The sequence below is a fragment of the Dendronephthya gigantea genome, unplaced genomic scaffold (assembly GCF_004324835.1).
Source record: "Dendronephthya gigantea isolate DGI-Jeju-01 unplaced genomic scaffold, DenGig_1.0 000123F, whole genome shotgun sequence".
In the NCBI taxonomy this organism is placed as follows: Eukaryota; Metazoa; Cnidaria; class Anthozoa; order Malacalcyonacea; family Nephtheidae; genus Dendronephthya; species Dendronephthya gigantea.
In genome coordinates, this window is record NW_021163133.1 from 2,878 (window position 1) to 20,113 (window position 17,236).

Below are 17,236 nucleotides of genomic sequence, written 5' to 3' on the forward strand. Positions count from 1 at the left end.
GTTTGAACATCCCAGTTTTCCCTACCTATACACGCACTCCGAAATTGTGTGAAAAATAAACCCATAATTTACATATGTCAATAAAAGCGTCTTCTTGACGCATGAGTGCTTCCACAGGCGACTTGTAATTTTCTCAGTGTGTCAACTGTCAACGTGATAGATCCAAAATGGTTGTTAAGTAAGAATGAGGTAATTACCTAATAGCCACCGAAATGTCTAAATTTTGATGTCATAACTTTTTCTGTAAATCGATCCCAGTTCAGTATAGTATTTAATCCAGGTTTGGTTCTAGCACAATTGTTTCTTAAAACAAATTTACATACCTCTATAATTAGAATTTTAACTTCAATTCCGTTAGCACGTTTCGTGGGTTTTTAGAAAATAACAATCTAAATTTGAACTTATGACGAACAACAAAATTTGAAAATTTGAAAAGCGCCGAAATGGTGGGCTTTGACTTGCCAATCAAAATTGCAACATTGGGTCACAATACTGCAGTGTTGTTCAAAAGAAAACATCCGGTTTGACTATAAAGTTCAGCATAATTTAACAGTCCATAACATGATTATTCACTTTTGCGTTACTGGGGAAAGACATGTGAATTTACTGAAATGCATTACGAAAACAAGGAGCTTTATTCAATAAACGACAATATTTTTTTATATTTTTGTCTTACCATTAACAGGTTCCCAAATAATGCAATGTAATGCAATATAATGGTTAGCAAGTAGCTAACGCGTTGCTGAAATACCGGGTAAAACATCAATTTTAGCGGGAAAATTTTGGATTTTTAAAATCTTTGTTATGCAGGTTTTTGTAAGAGCGAATTTAAATGGGAAACGAACTTCGTGAATGAACTTTGCGAGAAAGAAACGGCATAATGAGTTTGTGCTCGAAATTCGTAGTTTATTAATTTCTGTAATCCCGGATATGCTTTTAAGCAATCTTCAAGTTCTGGGATAAAAATATGTACGCTACTGATGTATATTAAAAACACAATGTGATAATAAAACAAATTCATAATGAATACCACAGAAATTGTAATTAAAGGAATAAATGAATCAAACAATAAAAGGTAAGAACTTAATTTCAAGTTTTGAACGAAAAAATATTTGATATTCATTTTACGTTCGTAGCGTTGTGATCACAACGTAAAATTGACAAAATTCCGTCGTAGAATCGTAAAGAACGCGCACGTCGGAATCACACAAGACGCGTTGGTCGGGCTTGTCACCGGCAAGCTTTTCTAACGCGTCTATACCCTAGCCGCGTCGTGAATCGTAAACTCTATTATTCGGAAACCTGTTAAAATTAAGGTAAGACTGAAAAATATGAAAATTTTGACAAAACGAGAATTTCTGTCCGTCTTCAATCGAATTCGGCAACTGCAATATGTAAGATAGAAGTTGCTTTCATTTGAAATTTTCTCTCGTACTTCCAGGAAAATTATATAATATACAGCCATTATAATATAGCAGCTCCTTAGCTCCATGGTGTAGCTCCATTAGTCGTCTCAATAGTTTGGGTTATTACCAGCTATACAATTATAACTGCAACTAAATAATACAGTGCGAACCAAGACGTTGGTTCTGTAAGAAATACATTATAAGCGGTCGTGTATACGTCAGCGATGGCTGGGGTATGACATTGCCCATGTGTGTATTATGCTGACGAGTCTCACAAGAATCAAAGTCAACAAGATGTCTGCAGAGAGGCGTGCTAATGTGGCTTTATGTCAGTGGTAAAGAGTTGTTCAATCCAATGTCGTGTATCTGAAGACGTTGAGCTGATTTGCATTACGTAACTCGAACTTCTAAAGATATATTTGTTTCAAAAACATAATATTTATGCTCGACAACACCCAACCTGTATAGCTGCTTGGCACTCGCCGGCATTTGAAGAAGATTGAAATTAAATCTGTACGAATAGAAGACGTAGATATTAAACCTACGGAATGGTGCTTGGAATTTTAGTACCTGGTTTGACAACCACATGTCGATAGATGTTCACTTCAGGAGGGTTTAGAGCAAAGCTTAAATAAGCAAAAAAATTAGGACATCAACAATTAATCTGTGTTTTCAACTGATATCAGGATAAAATATATCATTAGTTCCTCTATACGTGTTCAATGGGTTTTTAAAATGATTATTGATTATATGTTATTTCGGGAGGACAGACAATTATACTTCAGTTTCAAATGCATTATGAAAACAGAGAGCTAACAGTATTCAATAAATTTGTGTATAATGGAACGACGTCTTTTTTAATTTTTTCTTGTTGTACCACATTCTCAAAACAATTTTGCTCATCAGCAAAGGCGCTGTTACACGGTGCAATTTTTCTTGCAACTTGCAATGCAATTCTACTTTTGAGAGATGTATATTTGAGAACAGCGAAACTTTTGTGTTTATTACACTTCAAGCACTTTTGTTCTGCAAGACTCTTCACTAATTTACATATCTTAGAAGTAGAATTGCATTACAAGTTGCAAGAAAAATTGCTCCGTGTAACAGGGCCTTAAGTGCAATCAGATTGCCAGGACATTCTCAATCCTTTTTATCCCAGCGAGACAGAGCCACAAATGAAATGTGTTAAACTATAACGTTTGTTTCGAAACTCGTTATTCGTGGAATGTATGTGACCATGCAAATTAGCCGTCATAAAAGCGGAATTGTCATAGGATTGTTGAATTGTATCAAAGTAAGGCAACTTCATTCACTTTTTATCAGTTCAACATCTGTCGTGACTTAGAATCGAACAATTATAAACATCAGTTGAACTAAGTAGAGGGAACTACAAATTCGCTTGGTAAGTTTTTCAAACTGAGAACCAAAATTTTGCACATAGCAGTGCATTATGTCGACCGCCGATAATCAGCATGATACAAATAACATGTTGCAATTTAACCTTTTTCCTTTAGAACATGATTTAAAAGTGAAGAATATATTTTAAAGTTCCGAAGTAGCAGTAAGTACTTCATAGACTTATGTTATAGTACATTGACGCATGATTTGTTCAAATATAACACTCAGAAGCAACGTAATATCCAAATATAAACCACCCACGCAACACTATGGCGTAAGCTGAAATTCACTCTTTCTATACCCGGCAACGAGCTCGTAAAGTTTTACTGTTTATTTAAATTGTGTTCGCGCAACAAGAAATAACACACAAAGCACACTATCAATTTACGCTAAAGAGGTAATTTTCCGTAGTCACGGTATCTCGCAGCTCATGCAACGCTTTATATTCCGGTTAAAGAAGATCGTGCAAATAAGGAAATTTGACTGGGGAAACCCCCGTGTCTTCTAGGATAATTCACCCACCTATATACGGAAATGTCTTACAGCCCTATGAACCTTTCATCTGGATAGACAAATATACATTTTAGAAGCCGAGTTGTCATATGTTTCTTGAATTGTGTAAGTGTTTTTATTGAATACGAATAAGTTTGATATACCGCTTTAAGGCGCTTTTAAAACGACCAAACTTGGCATGCAATTTGCAGTCATCTGTGTGTAATCAAAAATTCCTGCAGATTTTCCCGCTTCGCTTTGAGAAAGACTTTATTAATATGTGAGGGTAAATCAATTATGATTTTTGGCACTTCACTCGATGCAGGTAAATTCCAGAGGTTCAAAGAGTCCTAATTTCGAGTGGAATTATACACACTCCAAATTCAAGCCAGGAACAGTCAATATAAAAAGAAATCGACATACACTTTTTATTTGAAGATAGTTTCTTCCAAATTCTTAGTTAGCCCCATGGACGTGGGATATTATTCCCCTTAAATTTCCAGAACGTTCCCGGTTTGTTTATATCATTAAGGTCCAATCTTCAAGTTTTGGCAACAAAACTAACAGTGCGAGTCAGGTTATGATGATTTGATTTCTAGTCGTTTAACATCGTCAAAACGATTTTTCTTTCAATAAGTGCGATCAGATTGAGAAAATAGTTTTCAATCATATCAAACCGACGCGCAAAAAGCTTAAACGACACCGTATATCGTTTGTTTCGAATCTCGTTATTGGTGGAATGCATGGCTTCAGTGACCATGCAAATTAAATAAAAGCAGACTTGTTATAGCAATGTTGAATTGTATTAAAGTAAGGCAACTTCATTCACTTTTGACCAGTTAATTATCTTGTCATGATTCAAAATTGTTCTTGTGTTAATAATAAGTGATGAGAAGTGCAAATTTGCTTCAAACGTTTTTCAAAACGACCAAAATTTCGCACATAGCAGCGGTTAATAAACTCCCGATAATCAGCATGATACAAATAACATCTTTCAATTTAACTTTTTCGTTTAGAACATGATTGAAAAGTGAATTATATATCTTCAAGTTCCTAAGTAACAGTAAGTACTTCATAAAGCTATAAAAATCTATTATAGTGCATCTGACGATGATTATTATATTATTCAGAGATAACACTCAGGGGCCGGTTGTATCAAGCCCGTTTAGCTTAAACGGTGGTTAAGTTTAAAATAGAAAGCAAGTCTATCGTTTTACTCAACAAGCAAACTAAATGTTTTTAACCTTAATACAAAGATACTGTTTACAACTACATATTTAGTGCATAATATTCAAGTTCAATTATCCAATAGAGATGTAAGAGCGTTATTTAACTTTGACTTATCCACCGTTTAAGCTGAACGGGATACAACCGGCCCCATGCAGAAGCAACGTAAAAAATCCAAATATAAACCACCCACGCAATATAGATGGCGTAAGCTGAAATTCACTCTTTCATACCAAGACATGATATTATATTCTCAATTCTCGACGGTGCGTTCAATTAGGGGTTAGTTCCATACCCGGCAACGAGCTCGTAAAGTTTTACTGTTTATTTAAATTGTGTTCGCGCAACGAGAAATAACACACAAGGCACACTATCAATTTACGCTAAAGAGGTTATTTTCCGTAGTCACGGTATCTCGTAGCTCAACGCTTTATATTCGTTAAATAAGATCGTGCAAATAAGGAAATTTGACTGGGGAAACCCCCGTGTCTTCTATATAGGATAATTTACTAGATAATTCACTTCGTCTTGATCGATTGCTACAGACGTGACGTATTCAAGATGGAATATCAAATAACAAGGGGAATTCCCTGCGCGATATTCGTTTTTGAAATTATATGACAAAACTGTGAAGACCGGGTCTTCCGATTTCTAACTTCTCTGTAATCATTCAAAATTTTATCTTGAGACCATTGTAAGGAACACTTTGGTTAATAGAACAATTCCATCCTGGTTGAACATGAAATAAAATCGAGGTTCGTATTTGATATATATTGTTTTGATTGTTTTGGTGCGAGTGACATTCCAATCAATGCTTGCTCACACAACATCTGGCCGCTCTGTACCCGTTTAAGCCGTGCTTTGCTAACAAATTAAGTCTGGTGTAAACGGGAACTAAGATTTAAAATTGTGTTTGGCAACAGAGTATGAATGAATCGATACTTAACATCCATGAAAGTGTTTCATTACCATGCACATGCATGATATTGGCCTCTTATTTAAGACAGGATATCAAATAGCTTGGAATTCCCTGAAGGCTGTACAATATTCGTAGCAATTCGTTTTGAAATTATTAGGCTGTAAATAAAGACTAACTCTCCATTAAAAACTGTGTCTTTCGAGGAACACTTTGGTAATAGAACAATAATATCCTGGTTGTACAAAACGAGGTTTGTATTTGAATTTGATATTTTGTGTTTATTGTTTTGATCAAGAGTCTCAATTGAGTCATTGCTTGATCGTATATACACTGATATGTTTGTCGCTGCTGCGATCAGCGAAGAAGGTTTTGTTGTTTATCTTTCCCCTGTTCCCGTGTATATATTTCATAAGATTGTTGATTCGTCAAAATTTACTCTTACGAATCATTCGCTGAGCGATGATTTTCTAGCCTGCGGTGCAGACGCTTCGAATTACAAAGGAACACAAGCATAAGCATCTGCGCATTGGAGCGCCGATCCAGGCGATCCTTGTTCAATCACGTTGGTATTCCCAAAAAAATGGGATTCGTATGCGATCGGTTGTGATCAGGGCGCTTAAATATATATATATAAGCGCCCTGGTTGTGATTCGCTGTTAATTTATGAACAAATTGCACTGCTTCCTCAATGTTTGAAAGCACAAGCACAAATATTTTGCAATATATAGATGCATTGCACTCCTTCCTCGATGTTCGAAAGCACAAACACTAATATTTTGCAATATATAGATGCATTGCACTCCATCCTTAATGTTCGAAAGCACAACACTAATATTTTGCAATATATAGATGCATTACACTCCATCCTCAATGTTCGAAAACACAACACTAATATTTTGAAATATATAGGTGCATTGCACTCCATCCTTAATGTTCGAAAGCACAACACTAATATTTTGCAATATATAGATGCATTGCACTCCATCCTCAATGTTCGAAAGCACAACACTAATATTTTGCAATATATAGATGCATTGCATATCATCCTCAATGTTCGAAAGCACAACACTAATATTTTGCAATATATAGATGCATTGCACTCCTTCCTCAATGTTCGAAAGCACAACACTAATATTTTGCAATATATAGATGCATTGCACTCCATCCTCAATGTTCGAAAGCACAACACTAATATTTTGCAATATATAGATGCATTGCATATCATCCTCAATGTTCGTAAGCACAACACTAATATTTTGCAATATATAGATGCATTACACTCCATCCTCAATGTTCGAAAGCACAACACTAATATTTTGCAATATATAGATGCATTGCACTACATCCTTAATGTTGGAAAGCACAACACTAATATTTTGCAATATATAGATGCATTGCATATCATCCTCATGCGCAATGTTCGAAAGCACAACACTAATATTTTGCAATATATAGATGCATTGCACTCCATCCTCAATGTTCGAAAGCACAACACTAATATTTTGCAATATATAGATGCATTGCATATCATCCTCAATGTTCGAAAGCACAACACTAATATTTTGCAATATATAGGTGCATTGCACTCCATCCTCAATGTTCGAAAGCACAACAGAAATATTTTGCAATATATAGGTGCATTGCTCTCCATCCTCAATGTTCATACAATTGACATCACTTCAATATGAATTATTTTAATGAAACTTAAGTCATCCGCTTTTTTATGGAATCTCTTAATTATATTCAAATTGTAACGGAACCTAGCTATATTTATCTCTACTGGTAGTCTATTAGATCATGTATATATAAGACGAACTTCGTTCCACACATTTACAAATTCTGTAGCACACGTTTTTTTTGTGTGATTGTCAGCGCGATACGATATGATAATTGACATTATTTTTATTTAACAGAAACTATGCACTACAGTAGCTACTGCTAACTTTTCATGAATATTTTTCATTTCTCATCAGGAATTGCACCGATCCATGAATTTAACAGAATATCGATGTCACAAGAAATGTCTAATACGACTAATAGTATTACGATATAATAACCTCCCAGGCCCAGGGTAACAACAAAGCCTCAATTTACGCTATAAGTTTCCCACAACACGACATGATTGTTTCCCACAAGTAATGCTATTGAATCTCTACAGCACGAGTGTTCGTCTAAGCCGGCGTCTTTTTTTATAATAATTTTGAATCATTGTTGTAAACATGGCGTTTATCCAGGGAGTGAAGTTACAAGGTAAATGTTTCGAAGATGCCGTAAGACAAGTTATTTTTTTCAAACCGAAAACCTTTTCGAGAATCAGGTCAAGGTCAAGATCCTTTTTGGGGGGGGGGAATAACATTTACTTCTGTGCGAGAACTGTATCCCATTGTTTGCTGATATTCTTCTTGACCAAGTCATTGGAACTAGTATAGCGATTATAGTTTGTCCACATGATTCACCAGAAGGTGAATATAACAGCTTGCCAATTGTTTTGTTAATATATTCACTTGTGCAAAATACTAATAATCAGTTATTCTTTGATATGTTTGCAAATTTGAGGAACATAGTAACATATTATGCATTATAATAACGATGTAGATATTGTTATGGTTATTGGAACTACATACAAGGGCTGTCCTACAATTTAATATTGCCGTTGTCAGAATAGTGAATGAGGGTGGATAAACTAGAACATTAAAATATTTTTAATGCACTACAGCCTGTAGTAGGTAATAGCATACCATCAATCCTTCGTGCTGGATAAAAATTGTGTGGAGTAAATTGTGTACGACTGTCATATATGGTGGGCTATTTCTCATGTAGATTGATTGACAAGGCCATGCACACAGCTGGCATCCAATATAACTGGGTTCTTCCCAAGCTACTTTTGCGGGCGCAAGCTGCCATCAAAACACTTCTCAGCAAAGGTGTTCGCTTTTTAAGTTCTCCATCAAGTTTTGTTAAGGAGAAATGAACAATATCCTCTTTACCAGTTTTGCGCAAAATTTTTTCGATTCGATTCTTTCTTGAAAACATGTCCGCACACTCTCTTCTTCAAAAATTGAATGATGATCTGTTCTCTGATCTTTTCACAGCGCCGGGCTGCCCGGGCAACTTCTGTGTATGTTCCTCTGCACAACATTTTACCCAACGATTTTAGATTTCCCGGCAAAATTCGAGGCGAAGTTTTGCTTTTCTATCGCACTTTTACGGATACAGTGGTACTTGAAGCGTCAACATGTTCATGTTGCTGTCTTCGAGGCGTCGAAGTTGACTTAGGTTGAAAATATTCAACAGGAGATGAAGAACAGTGTGTGCTTTCGTCTTGACGAACAATAGGTAGAGCTACTGGGTCTTCATTTCCATCAAACGACAATGTTCGTTTCGCAGTCGCCTTTCTTTTATCCATAAGTCCCCTTTGTCCTTCTTTTTCACGGTATTGACGCAAAAGATTGCTGTTGATATCGTCGAGCTTCTTCTTGCAGTTTTGTCTTTGCTGCAGAGTTCTCAGGCACGCACTGTATATGTGCTGAGAGGTTGCATGAGTAACAACAAAAAAGGTCTTCAATCTCCTTACTTATTGTCGATTGCCCACTAGATTTCGATCTAAGGTTTTGTTAAAACCGAAAAACACAGAATGTACGAAAGGGAAACGGACGCCATGAATAATCATTGCTATATAATTATGATATTTGGACAAATATTAATTTCTGAAAGTGCCCATGTGACTGAACAATTAAAGATCGACGCTCCAATGCGCAGTCGCTTATGTGCGTGTGTTCCTTTGTAATTTGAAGCATCTGCACCGCAGGCTATGCCTTTCATGCAGAGTTCTATTTCCGCTTTGTAGTTCAAATAATCTCTGTTTAAATAATCTCTAAAAATTACTGTGTCGACATTTTTGTAAGACTATCATCATCTTTTGCGATAAGAATGATCAAATATATCGAAATACCCGGTGTCTTTTTGATCAGATACCAATATACCAAAATTACCATGAAAACTATGGATAATAAATTGTCCACCCCACGTTCATATATCATGCTCAACAAATATATTGGTAGTAAACGTCTATATAGATACCGTATACTCAAAAAAACAGATACTCAGATACGAAAACTCAGGGCTGCCTGCACAGCCTTTTTAAGATACGGTTTCATTTCTGTCGTAATTTCTGATCAGATAATATACGTTAAATTTGACAAATATACAGATCAACGAGGCCCGAATTCATGAGCTGCAAGTGGAAACGATTAATACATGCAGAAGACCTCAAAAACGGGGCTTTTTTGAGTTAGTTGAAGTTTGTTTCAAAAAGGTTCCCGTCAATTTACAATGACCAAAATGTATTTAAATCAAATGTTATTTGATACGGCAGCCCAATGTTTCGTATAAAACTAACGACTTTAACAACTTAACGCCACCCATACCTGAAAAAAGCCGTTCCAATGATTGATATTACAACTATAAGTAGGATTTTTTTACGCAAACACCAACTCCTGGTCGAAAATTAGTCTAGAAGAATGCATTTATTTGTTGATAGACAATTCTAGTTTTTCCAATCTATTAGTAGCAAATATGTCTCTTTTATAAAGAGTTCCCGTGAAGAGTGGTTTAACTAAGTCCTATTTAGTTGAAAATGGAATAATTTCCTATTCCTGTGCGCGTTTTTTAAGAGAATATTTCCATGAAGACTGTTCCATTTTGCTCCTTATAATATTTAGATTAAATTGTTATAAAATTCTAGGAACCAGAATGTCCGGATTGCCATGGGAAAGCGAGGAAAGCCAAAACTACATTCGAGCGGAATACATTGTCACTGATGCTGTAAGGAAGGAATTGAGGAATTTCTTTAAACAGGAATGGAACAAACGTTACCAGGCTTCTCTCGGAGCATGGGATGACACAAACGTCAGTGGTAGTCAGTTGTTTAATCTGGAGAAAAAACGAAGAAGGCCAAATAAGACCATGCTTCTGTCCAAATTTCAAAATGGAAATACAAATGAGTGGGATTGTACCGTACTTTTTGATGCAATTCTTTATTCCAAGTCAATCGGTTGTAGTCTTAGTACAACAGAAAAGACTGAAATCGATATTCTTCGAAAACTGCGAAATGAAGTAACTCATAATATACCTGAAAAAACGCTAACTAATAAAGACTTTCAAACCATGACAACAAAAGTTGAGAATGCATTGGGTGCATTGGGACTGTCAATCAACGAGGTCGTTCGAATAAAAAACCTGTTTGCATCATTTATAATTCTTCCCCCTGAACCAGCCCATGAAGTCGTTTACCGTTCTGACGAGATAAACGAGATAAGAGAAGGCCTTGAAAAGTTGCGCAGTGATAACGATGGCAAACTTACATATTTGTACATCTCTGGGAATCCAGGCAGTGGAAAATCTCAACTCGCCAGACAAGTTTGTGAAGATATTTGCAAAGATGTTCATGCGAAGGACGAAGCAATGTTTGTAATGACATTGAACGGAAAAGATTTAGATTCTCTTTTTTCTTCATATGAAGATTTTTGTCGTCGGCTGAATTGTAACGAGAGCGCATTGCAAAGTGTTTCAAGTTCATCTAAACCTAAAGAAGAGAAAATAAAAGATTTAAGATCGCAAATATCTTGCAGAATTAAAAATTGGAAAAAGTGGTGGATCATCGTAGACAACGTGGAAAATCTAGAACTCATATCCCCACTACTGCCTTTGAAGGGAGACGAAGTTTGGAAGGACGGCCAAGTTATATTAACAACACAAAACACAAATGCTGTCCCACAAGACAGCACCTCAACTAAGCATATCTCACTTATTCATGGAATGAATGACCAAGACTGTCGCCAGCTGCTTGTTCTATTATCGTGTACCAAAGTCAATGATCCAGTACTAGATGAGATGGCGGAGAAGTTGGATCGTCAACCACTGGCAATGGCCGCGGCAGCCGTGTATATGAGAGAAGTAACCAATAGTTGTCCAGATTTTTCTTGGCGAGATTATTTACGAAAACTTGAGAACGGTAAAAGAGGGTTAACGGAGGAACGTCTTCGACAAATGAATTCCGCAGCATATTCCTCCACAATGAGCACGGCAGTGTTGCTAGCGGTTAGAAAATGTGCAGAAAATAACACAATCCTGGAACATGCATTCAACCTTTTCTCTTTGATATCTTTTGAACCATTACCACTTGATCTTGTTGTAAAATATATTCAGGAGCAACAGGAGGTAGATGCGGAGGATGTCATTACTGCGATAAAACTCTCCTCGCTGTTTGTTCAGGATGGTAGCAATGGTGATGTCCGGCTACATCGTGTTGTTCATGAAGCCGTCAAAACCTTTTGTCTTTTCGATAAATCTGAAAAAGATAATACGGAAAACAAAAGTACAAGCGAGGAAGAAAATGTAACTCACATTTACAGGGTTGTCAAAATAATGAGTTACTTTAGTGAAAGAGAAGATAAAATCAAATCTATTCCGCATTTGAAAGCATTTCACAAAGAAATTATTGACAACATTCATTTTCCCGATCAAGCATTATACTTATTAAGCTTACGTTTCGAAAAAGCTGAGATTTCTCAAATGTACATATCTTTGGGCAGCACACTTTATCGCTTTTGTCAGTATGAACTGTCGATGGAATTTCTTCAACTGGCACTAAAAATTCAATTAAATCACCTTGGTCCGAATCACACAGACGTAGCAACTTCATACAGTAACCTGGGTGTGTTGTGTAGCCTTAAAGGTGATCTTGATCAGGCTAATGAATATTTTCAACGGGCGCTAAAAATTCAATTGGAACATTTAGGACCGAATCATACTGACGTTGCCACTTCATACAACAGCCTGGGCAATGTGTGTAGCGGAAAATGTGATCTTGATCAGGCTAATGAATATTTTCAACGGGCGCTAAAAATTCAATTGGAACAATTAGGACCGAATCATACTGACGTTGCCACTTCATACAACAGCCTGGGCAATGTGTGTAGCAGAAAAGGTGATCTTGATCAGGCTAATGAATATTATCAACGGGCGCTAAAAATTAAATTGGAACAATTAGGACCGAATCATACTAACGTTGCGAGTTTATACAACAACCTGAGTACTGTGTGTAGCAGTAAAGGTGATCTTGATCAGGCTAATGAATATTATCAACAAGCGCTAAAAATTCAATTGGAACAATTAGGACCGAATCATACTAACGTTGCGAGTTTATACAACAACCTGAGTAATGTGTGTAAAATAAAAGGTGATCTTGATCAGGCTAATGAATATTGTCAACGGGCGCTAAAAATTCAATTGGAACAATTAGGACCGAATCATACTGACGTTGCCACTTCATACAACAACCTGGGCATTGTGTGTAGCAGAAAAGGTGATCTTGATCAGGCTAATGAATATTATCAACGGGCGCTAAAAATTCAATTGGAACAATTAGGACCGAATCATACTAACGTTGCGAGTTTATACAACAACCTGAGTAATGTGTGTAGCAGAAAAGGTGATCTTGATCAAGCTAATGAATATTTTCAACGGGCGCTAAAAATTAAATTGGAAAAATTAGGACCGAATCATACTGACGTTGCCACTTCATACAACAGCCTGGGCAATGTGTGTAGCAGAAAAGGTGATCTTGATCAAGCTAATGAATATTTTCAACGGGCGCTAAAAATTAAATTGGAAAAATTAGGACCGAATCATACTGACGTTGCCACTTCATACAACAGCCTGGGCAATGTGTGTAGCAGAAAAGGTGATCTTGACCAGGCTAACGAATATCATCAACGGGCGCTAAAAATTCAATTGGAACAATTAGGACCGAATCATACTGACGTTGTCACTTCATACAACAGCCTGGGCAATGTGTGTAGAAGAAAAGGTGATCTTGATCAGGCTAATGAATATTATCAACAAGCGCTAAAAATTCAATTGGAACAATTAGGACCGAATCATACTAACGTTGCGAGTTTATACAACAGCCTGAGTAATAACTCAAAAAAGGTGATCTCTATCAGGCTAATGAATATTGTCAACGGGCGCTAAAAATTCGATTGGAACAATTAGGACCGAATCATACTGACCTTGCCAATTCATACAAGCTCCTGAGTAATGCGTGTAGCCGAAAAGGTGATTGTGATCAGGCTCATGTTTATTGTGAACGGGCGCTGAAAATCCAATTAGAGCAATTAGGACCGAACAATACTGACGTGGCCAAGTCATACACCAGCCTGGGTCATGTGTGCTTTTGATCAAGCTTATGATTATTAGCAACGGGCGCTGACAATTCAATCCGAGCATTTAGGACCGAACCATCCTGAGATTGCTAATTTGGTAAAGGTGATCGCCATGATTAAAGATCTCCTTCAATAATTATTGTATGACGTTTAGCGTGATAATAAAAATTTATTAGAATTTCTGATATTTCTCTAAATCAGGTGAAGACCGTATCCAATATTTATTTTTAAATTCACCTGGAGCCCAGATGTTAAACATCGATATCATCAGGTTCATTCAATTTCTTCTTCCTAAAATGTATTGTAATTTTTTTCTAAACTGCGCCAAACTATGCCATTATTTAATTTTTAAAAATACGGCTTTTCTGTGTCACCAATTTTACAAACTACTTTTTGTAGAAATGACGAAACGATATTTGTGTAGCTATCGTAAATGATGATATCACTTGCTTCATTTCGTAGCAATATTTGGTGACATTCAGCTAATTCTTTTACGAATTAGATGTTTTCAGCGATCGGTAGAAATAGGGGTGGAATTATATCATAATGATAAGGCTTTTAAAATTAAAAATATGGATAACGAAGTATTTTCCACATATCAGAGCCTATCAGATAGTCTCGGAAATTGACAGGAAATATTTAAAAATGCCTAAAATAAAATGTAGTTAAAAACAGTGGCGTAGCCAGCCTGACAATTTAGTCATGCTATATGCTAATATTTTGGTGTTCATTGACTGTGAAAACAATGAGTTTCTAAAGAAATCAATAATGGTAACATAAACTTTACATAGCATCACCTAAATCTTCAGGCTGGCTACGCCACTGGTAAAAAAGCGATATCTTTTTAAAGTCATGTATATGCTTTAAACGTTCCTTGAACTGCGTTTAGTTTGAAGCACTTTCTTTAATTCTCGCAAAATGTGTGCAAAATGTTGGTTCAAATCTCGAAGGGTTGCAACATTTATAACGTGTACAAAATTATTCCAGCCGTCTTAGCGTAAATACTAATAATAAAAATAATAATTATTTTCAATAAACAGCTTATGACTAAGTTATTACTTGTTAATTTAGTTGTTTGATGCGTACTAATTTCATCCACAACTAGAGGCAGAACGCTAGGTGGACAATAGCCAATGATTTTAACAGCGGTGGCCTCATCCACAAACCTAATTTGTCTTTGTCAATTTCTCATCAGCGGGTTTACCACTTATCAAAACAGCAAAGAGTATGGGCCCAAGCTTTTTCTCGAGGAACGCTATGAGGCGTGAGGACGTAGATTATTAATCCTCGGATTCTGTTCTCTATTCATAAGAAAGGATTTAATCCAATGTATGAACACTGAGTAAATATTTAGAATAACGAGTTCTTAGATTATTATATTGTGGTCGAATAAATCAAACGCCTTACGAAAATCAGTAAATAGACAACTTGTATTATAGATTTCGCGCCGCTAAGCATGATGGTAGGAGGTTGTAGGTTGCTTTCGAACGAAATGGCCGCTGGAGGGGGCGATTTCCTTCGGAGGAATATAGGCAGTTTTTAGACTATTTATTGCTTCAATCGAGTTTCTTTTTCCTATACAAAATAACAAGGGCGCTGTTCTCTGTATTCTGAGAGATTTTGAGCAGTTTCTATCTATTATCAGCCGAGAAATTACTCCGAGAGTGACACGCTTTGAAAACACACTTTGCAGAACAGAATTTACTAGGTGACATTTAGATATCCGCAACAAAAGCAGATCGTGAGTCGGCCTTTCATTATGCGATCGGCTGAAATTTTTTTTCAAAATAAATTATGATCCCACATTATGCATTGAACACACCGTATGGCTGAAACTGGGATCTCTTACACTATTACCATTTTTTTTTAAAGTGTTACCCCTTTTTCTTTTAATATCAGGATTCTTTGGAATCTGATGAAAAGACAGTTCAGGGTAAATTCGAGCACAAATGCGACATAGGTTGTCAATTTCACGAGGCCCCAAATACCATTTTAATGCGCGAACATACAAAACAACTGTGTGATCGAATGCAAGGAAATATCCGAGCATAGAAGAAGACATATACTAACCACATTCCAACAATTTTTGCAACAAGAAGTAAACAAAGAAAAGGCCCAATGCAGAGTAACAGTTGACAATGATAATTATTTACAATGTTCATCATGTTAAACTAGTAAAGAAATAAGAGATGATGCAGTCACTAGCGAGATTAATTCATTCTACAGGCGTTCAGATCGAGGCTGCTGAAAAAACAATTAAGAAGCAACAAAAACAGCTAGAAGAAGATATCAAAAAAGTACAATTAAGTGCCTTCCGATTAGAAAGATTCATAGGCAGTAGCAATGATTTTAGATTTTATACTGGATTTCCAAAATATTCAAGTTTTAAACCTTTTTATGAGTACCTTTCTCCGGCCTGTGAACACCTTGTGTATCATGGTTCCAACACTGCTCCTATAACTTCAGCATCACAAACAAATTGTAGTAAACAAAAGATCAATGTCCCCTGAAAAGGAATTATTCCTTGTGCTGACAAGGTTACGTTTGGGCTTACTTTTACAAGATATTGCTCATAGATTTAATATCTCGACAAGCAGTGTTTCTCATATTTTTAAAACCTGGATTCTCTTTATGCATCAATTAATGCCTTTGCACCCTCCCAATTTTGCCCAGTCGTAAATTCATTCAAGATTTCATGCCTTCATGCTTTAAGATTTTAAAAGAAAGTCCTAACACAAGAGATATCATTGATTGTACTGACTTTTTCATCGAAACACTATCATCATGCAGAAGCCAGTCTATCACATTTTCCCGCTGTAAGAATTATAACATTGCCAAGGGTTTAATTGGAATTTCACCAAATGGGTATCCAAGTTTTGTTTCCAGCTTATACGCAGGTAGAACTAGCGACAAAAAAATCACTGAGACTGTGGCATTCCAAATTTACTAGAGCCAAGAGATAAACTTATTGCAGACAGAGGTTTTGATATTGATTTTGATATGCCAAATGCGGTACTCCTAAATATCCCACCATTCCTAGGACAACCTCAACTTGCGGCGGCTAGAAAAATTGCATCAGTTAGGGTGCATGTTGAGCGAGCAATTCCATGGATAAAAAACTATAGAATATTACATCAAGTAATACTATTGACACTGGCTGATAACCTTGACCAAATGTGGGGTGTTTGCTCCTATTTAACATTGTTTTGCCCCGATCGTTAAAGAAAAACAATTTTAGACGGTTAAAGTTGAGCCTTGACTTTTAATATTGCAAGTCCAAGTAATTTACTTTCTTGTGCTTTGTGTTAACATAAGTTACTCTAAAAAGAGTTTGTACAATATTGTATGTCTGTATGAACTGCTCAGGATCTATCAATCAAAATTCTTATAAAAAATATTGAGAATAAAAACATTGTCAAAGCGAATTCTTTCAACATGTAAATCATTATTGGTAAAAACGACAAAGTTGCACCAGCTCACATTATGCTTCCTCTATGCGAGCATCCTTTTTTGACAAAGGACACTTGTCACTTAACTTCACCAATGCCAAGTATTTTGTAATAGCCTTT

General features: G+C 36.2%; 1 protein-coding gene across 1 annotated transcript; it reads left to right on the forward strand.

The window, feature by feature from the left end:
* Positions 1 to 2,884: 2,884 nt before the first annotated feature.
* LOC114535723 lies at positions 2,885 to 13,476 on the forward strand. Its single transcript, XM_028557027.1, has 3 exons — positions 2,885 to 2,967; positions 4,313 to 4,359; positions 10,187 to 13,476. Exon 3 carries the CDS (start codon positions 10,195 to 10,197, stop codon positions 13,474 to 13,476), a length of 3,282 nt encoding a protein of 1,093 aa, XP_028412828.1. The 5' UTR covers positions 2,885 to 2,967; positions 4,313 to 4,359; positions 10,187 to 10,194.
* The last annotated feature ends 3,760 nt before the right edge of the window (positions 13,477 to 17,236 follow it).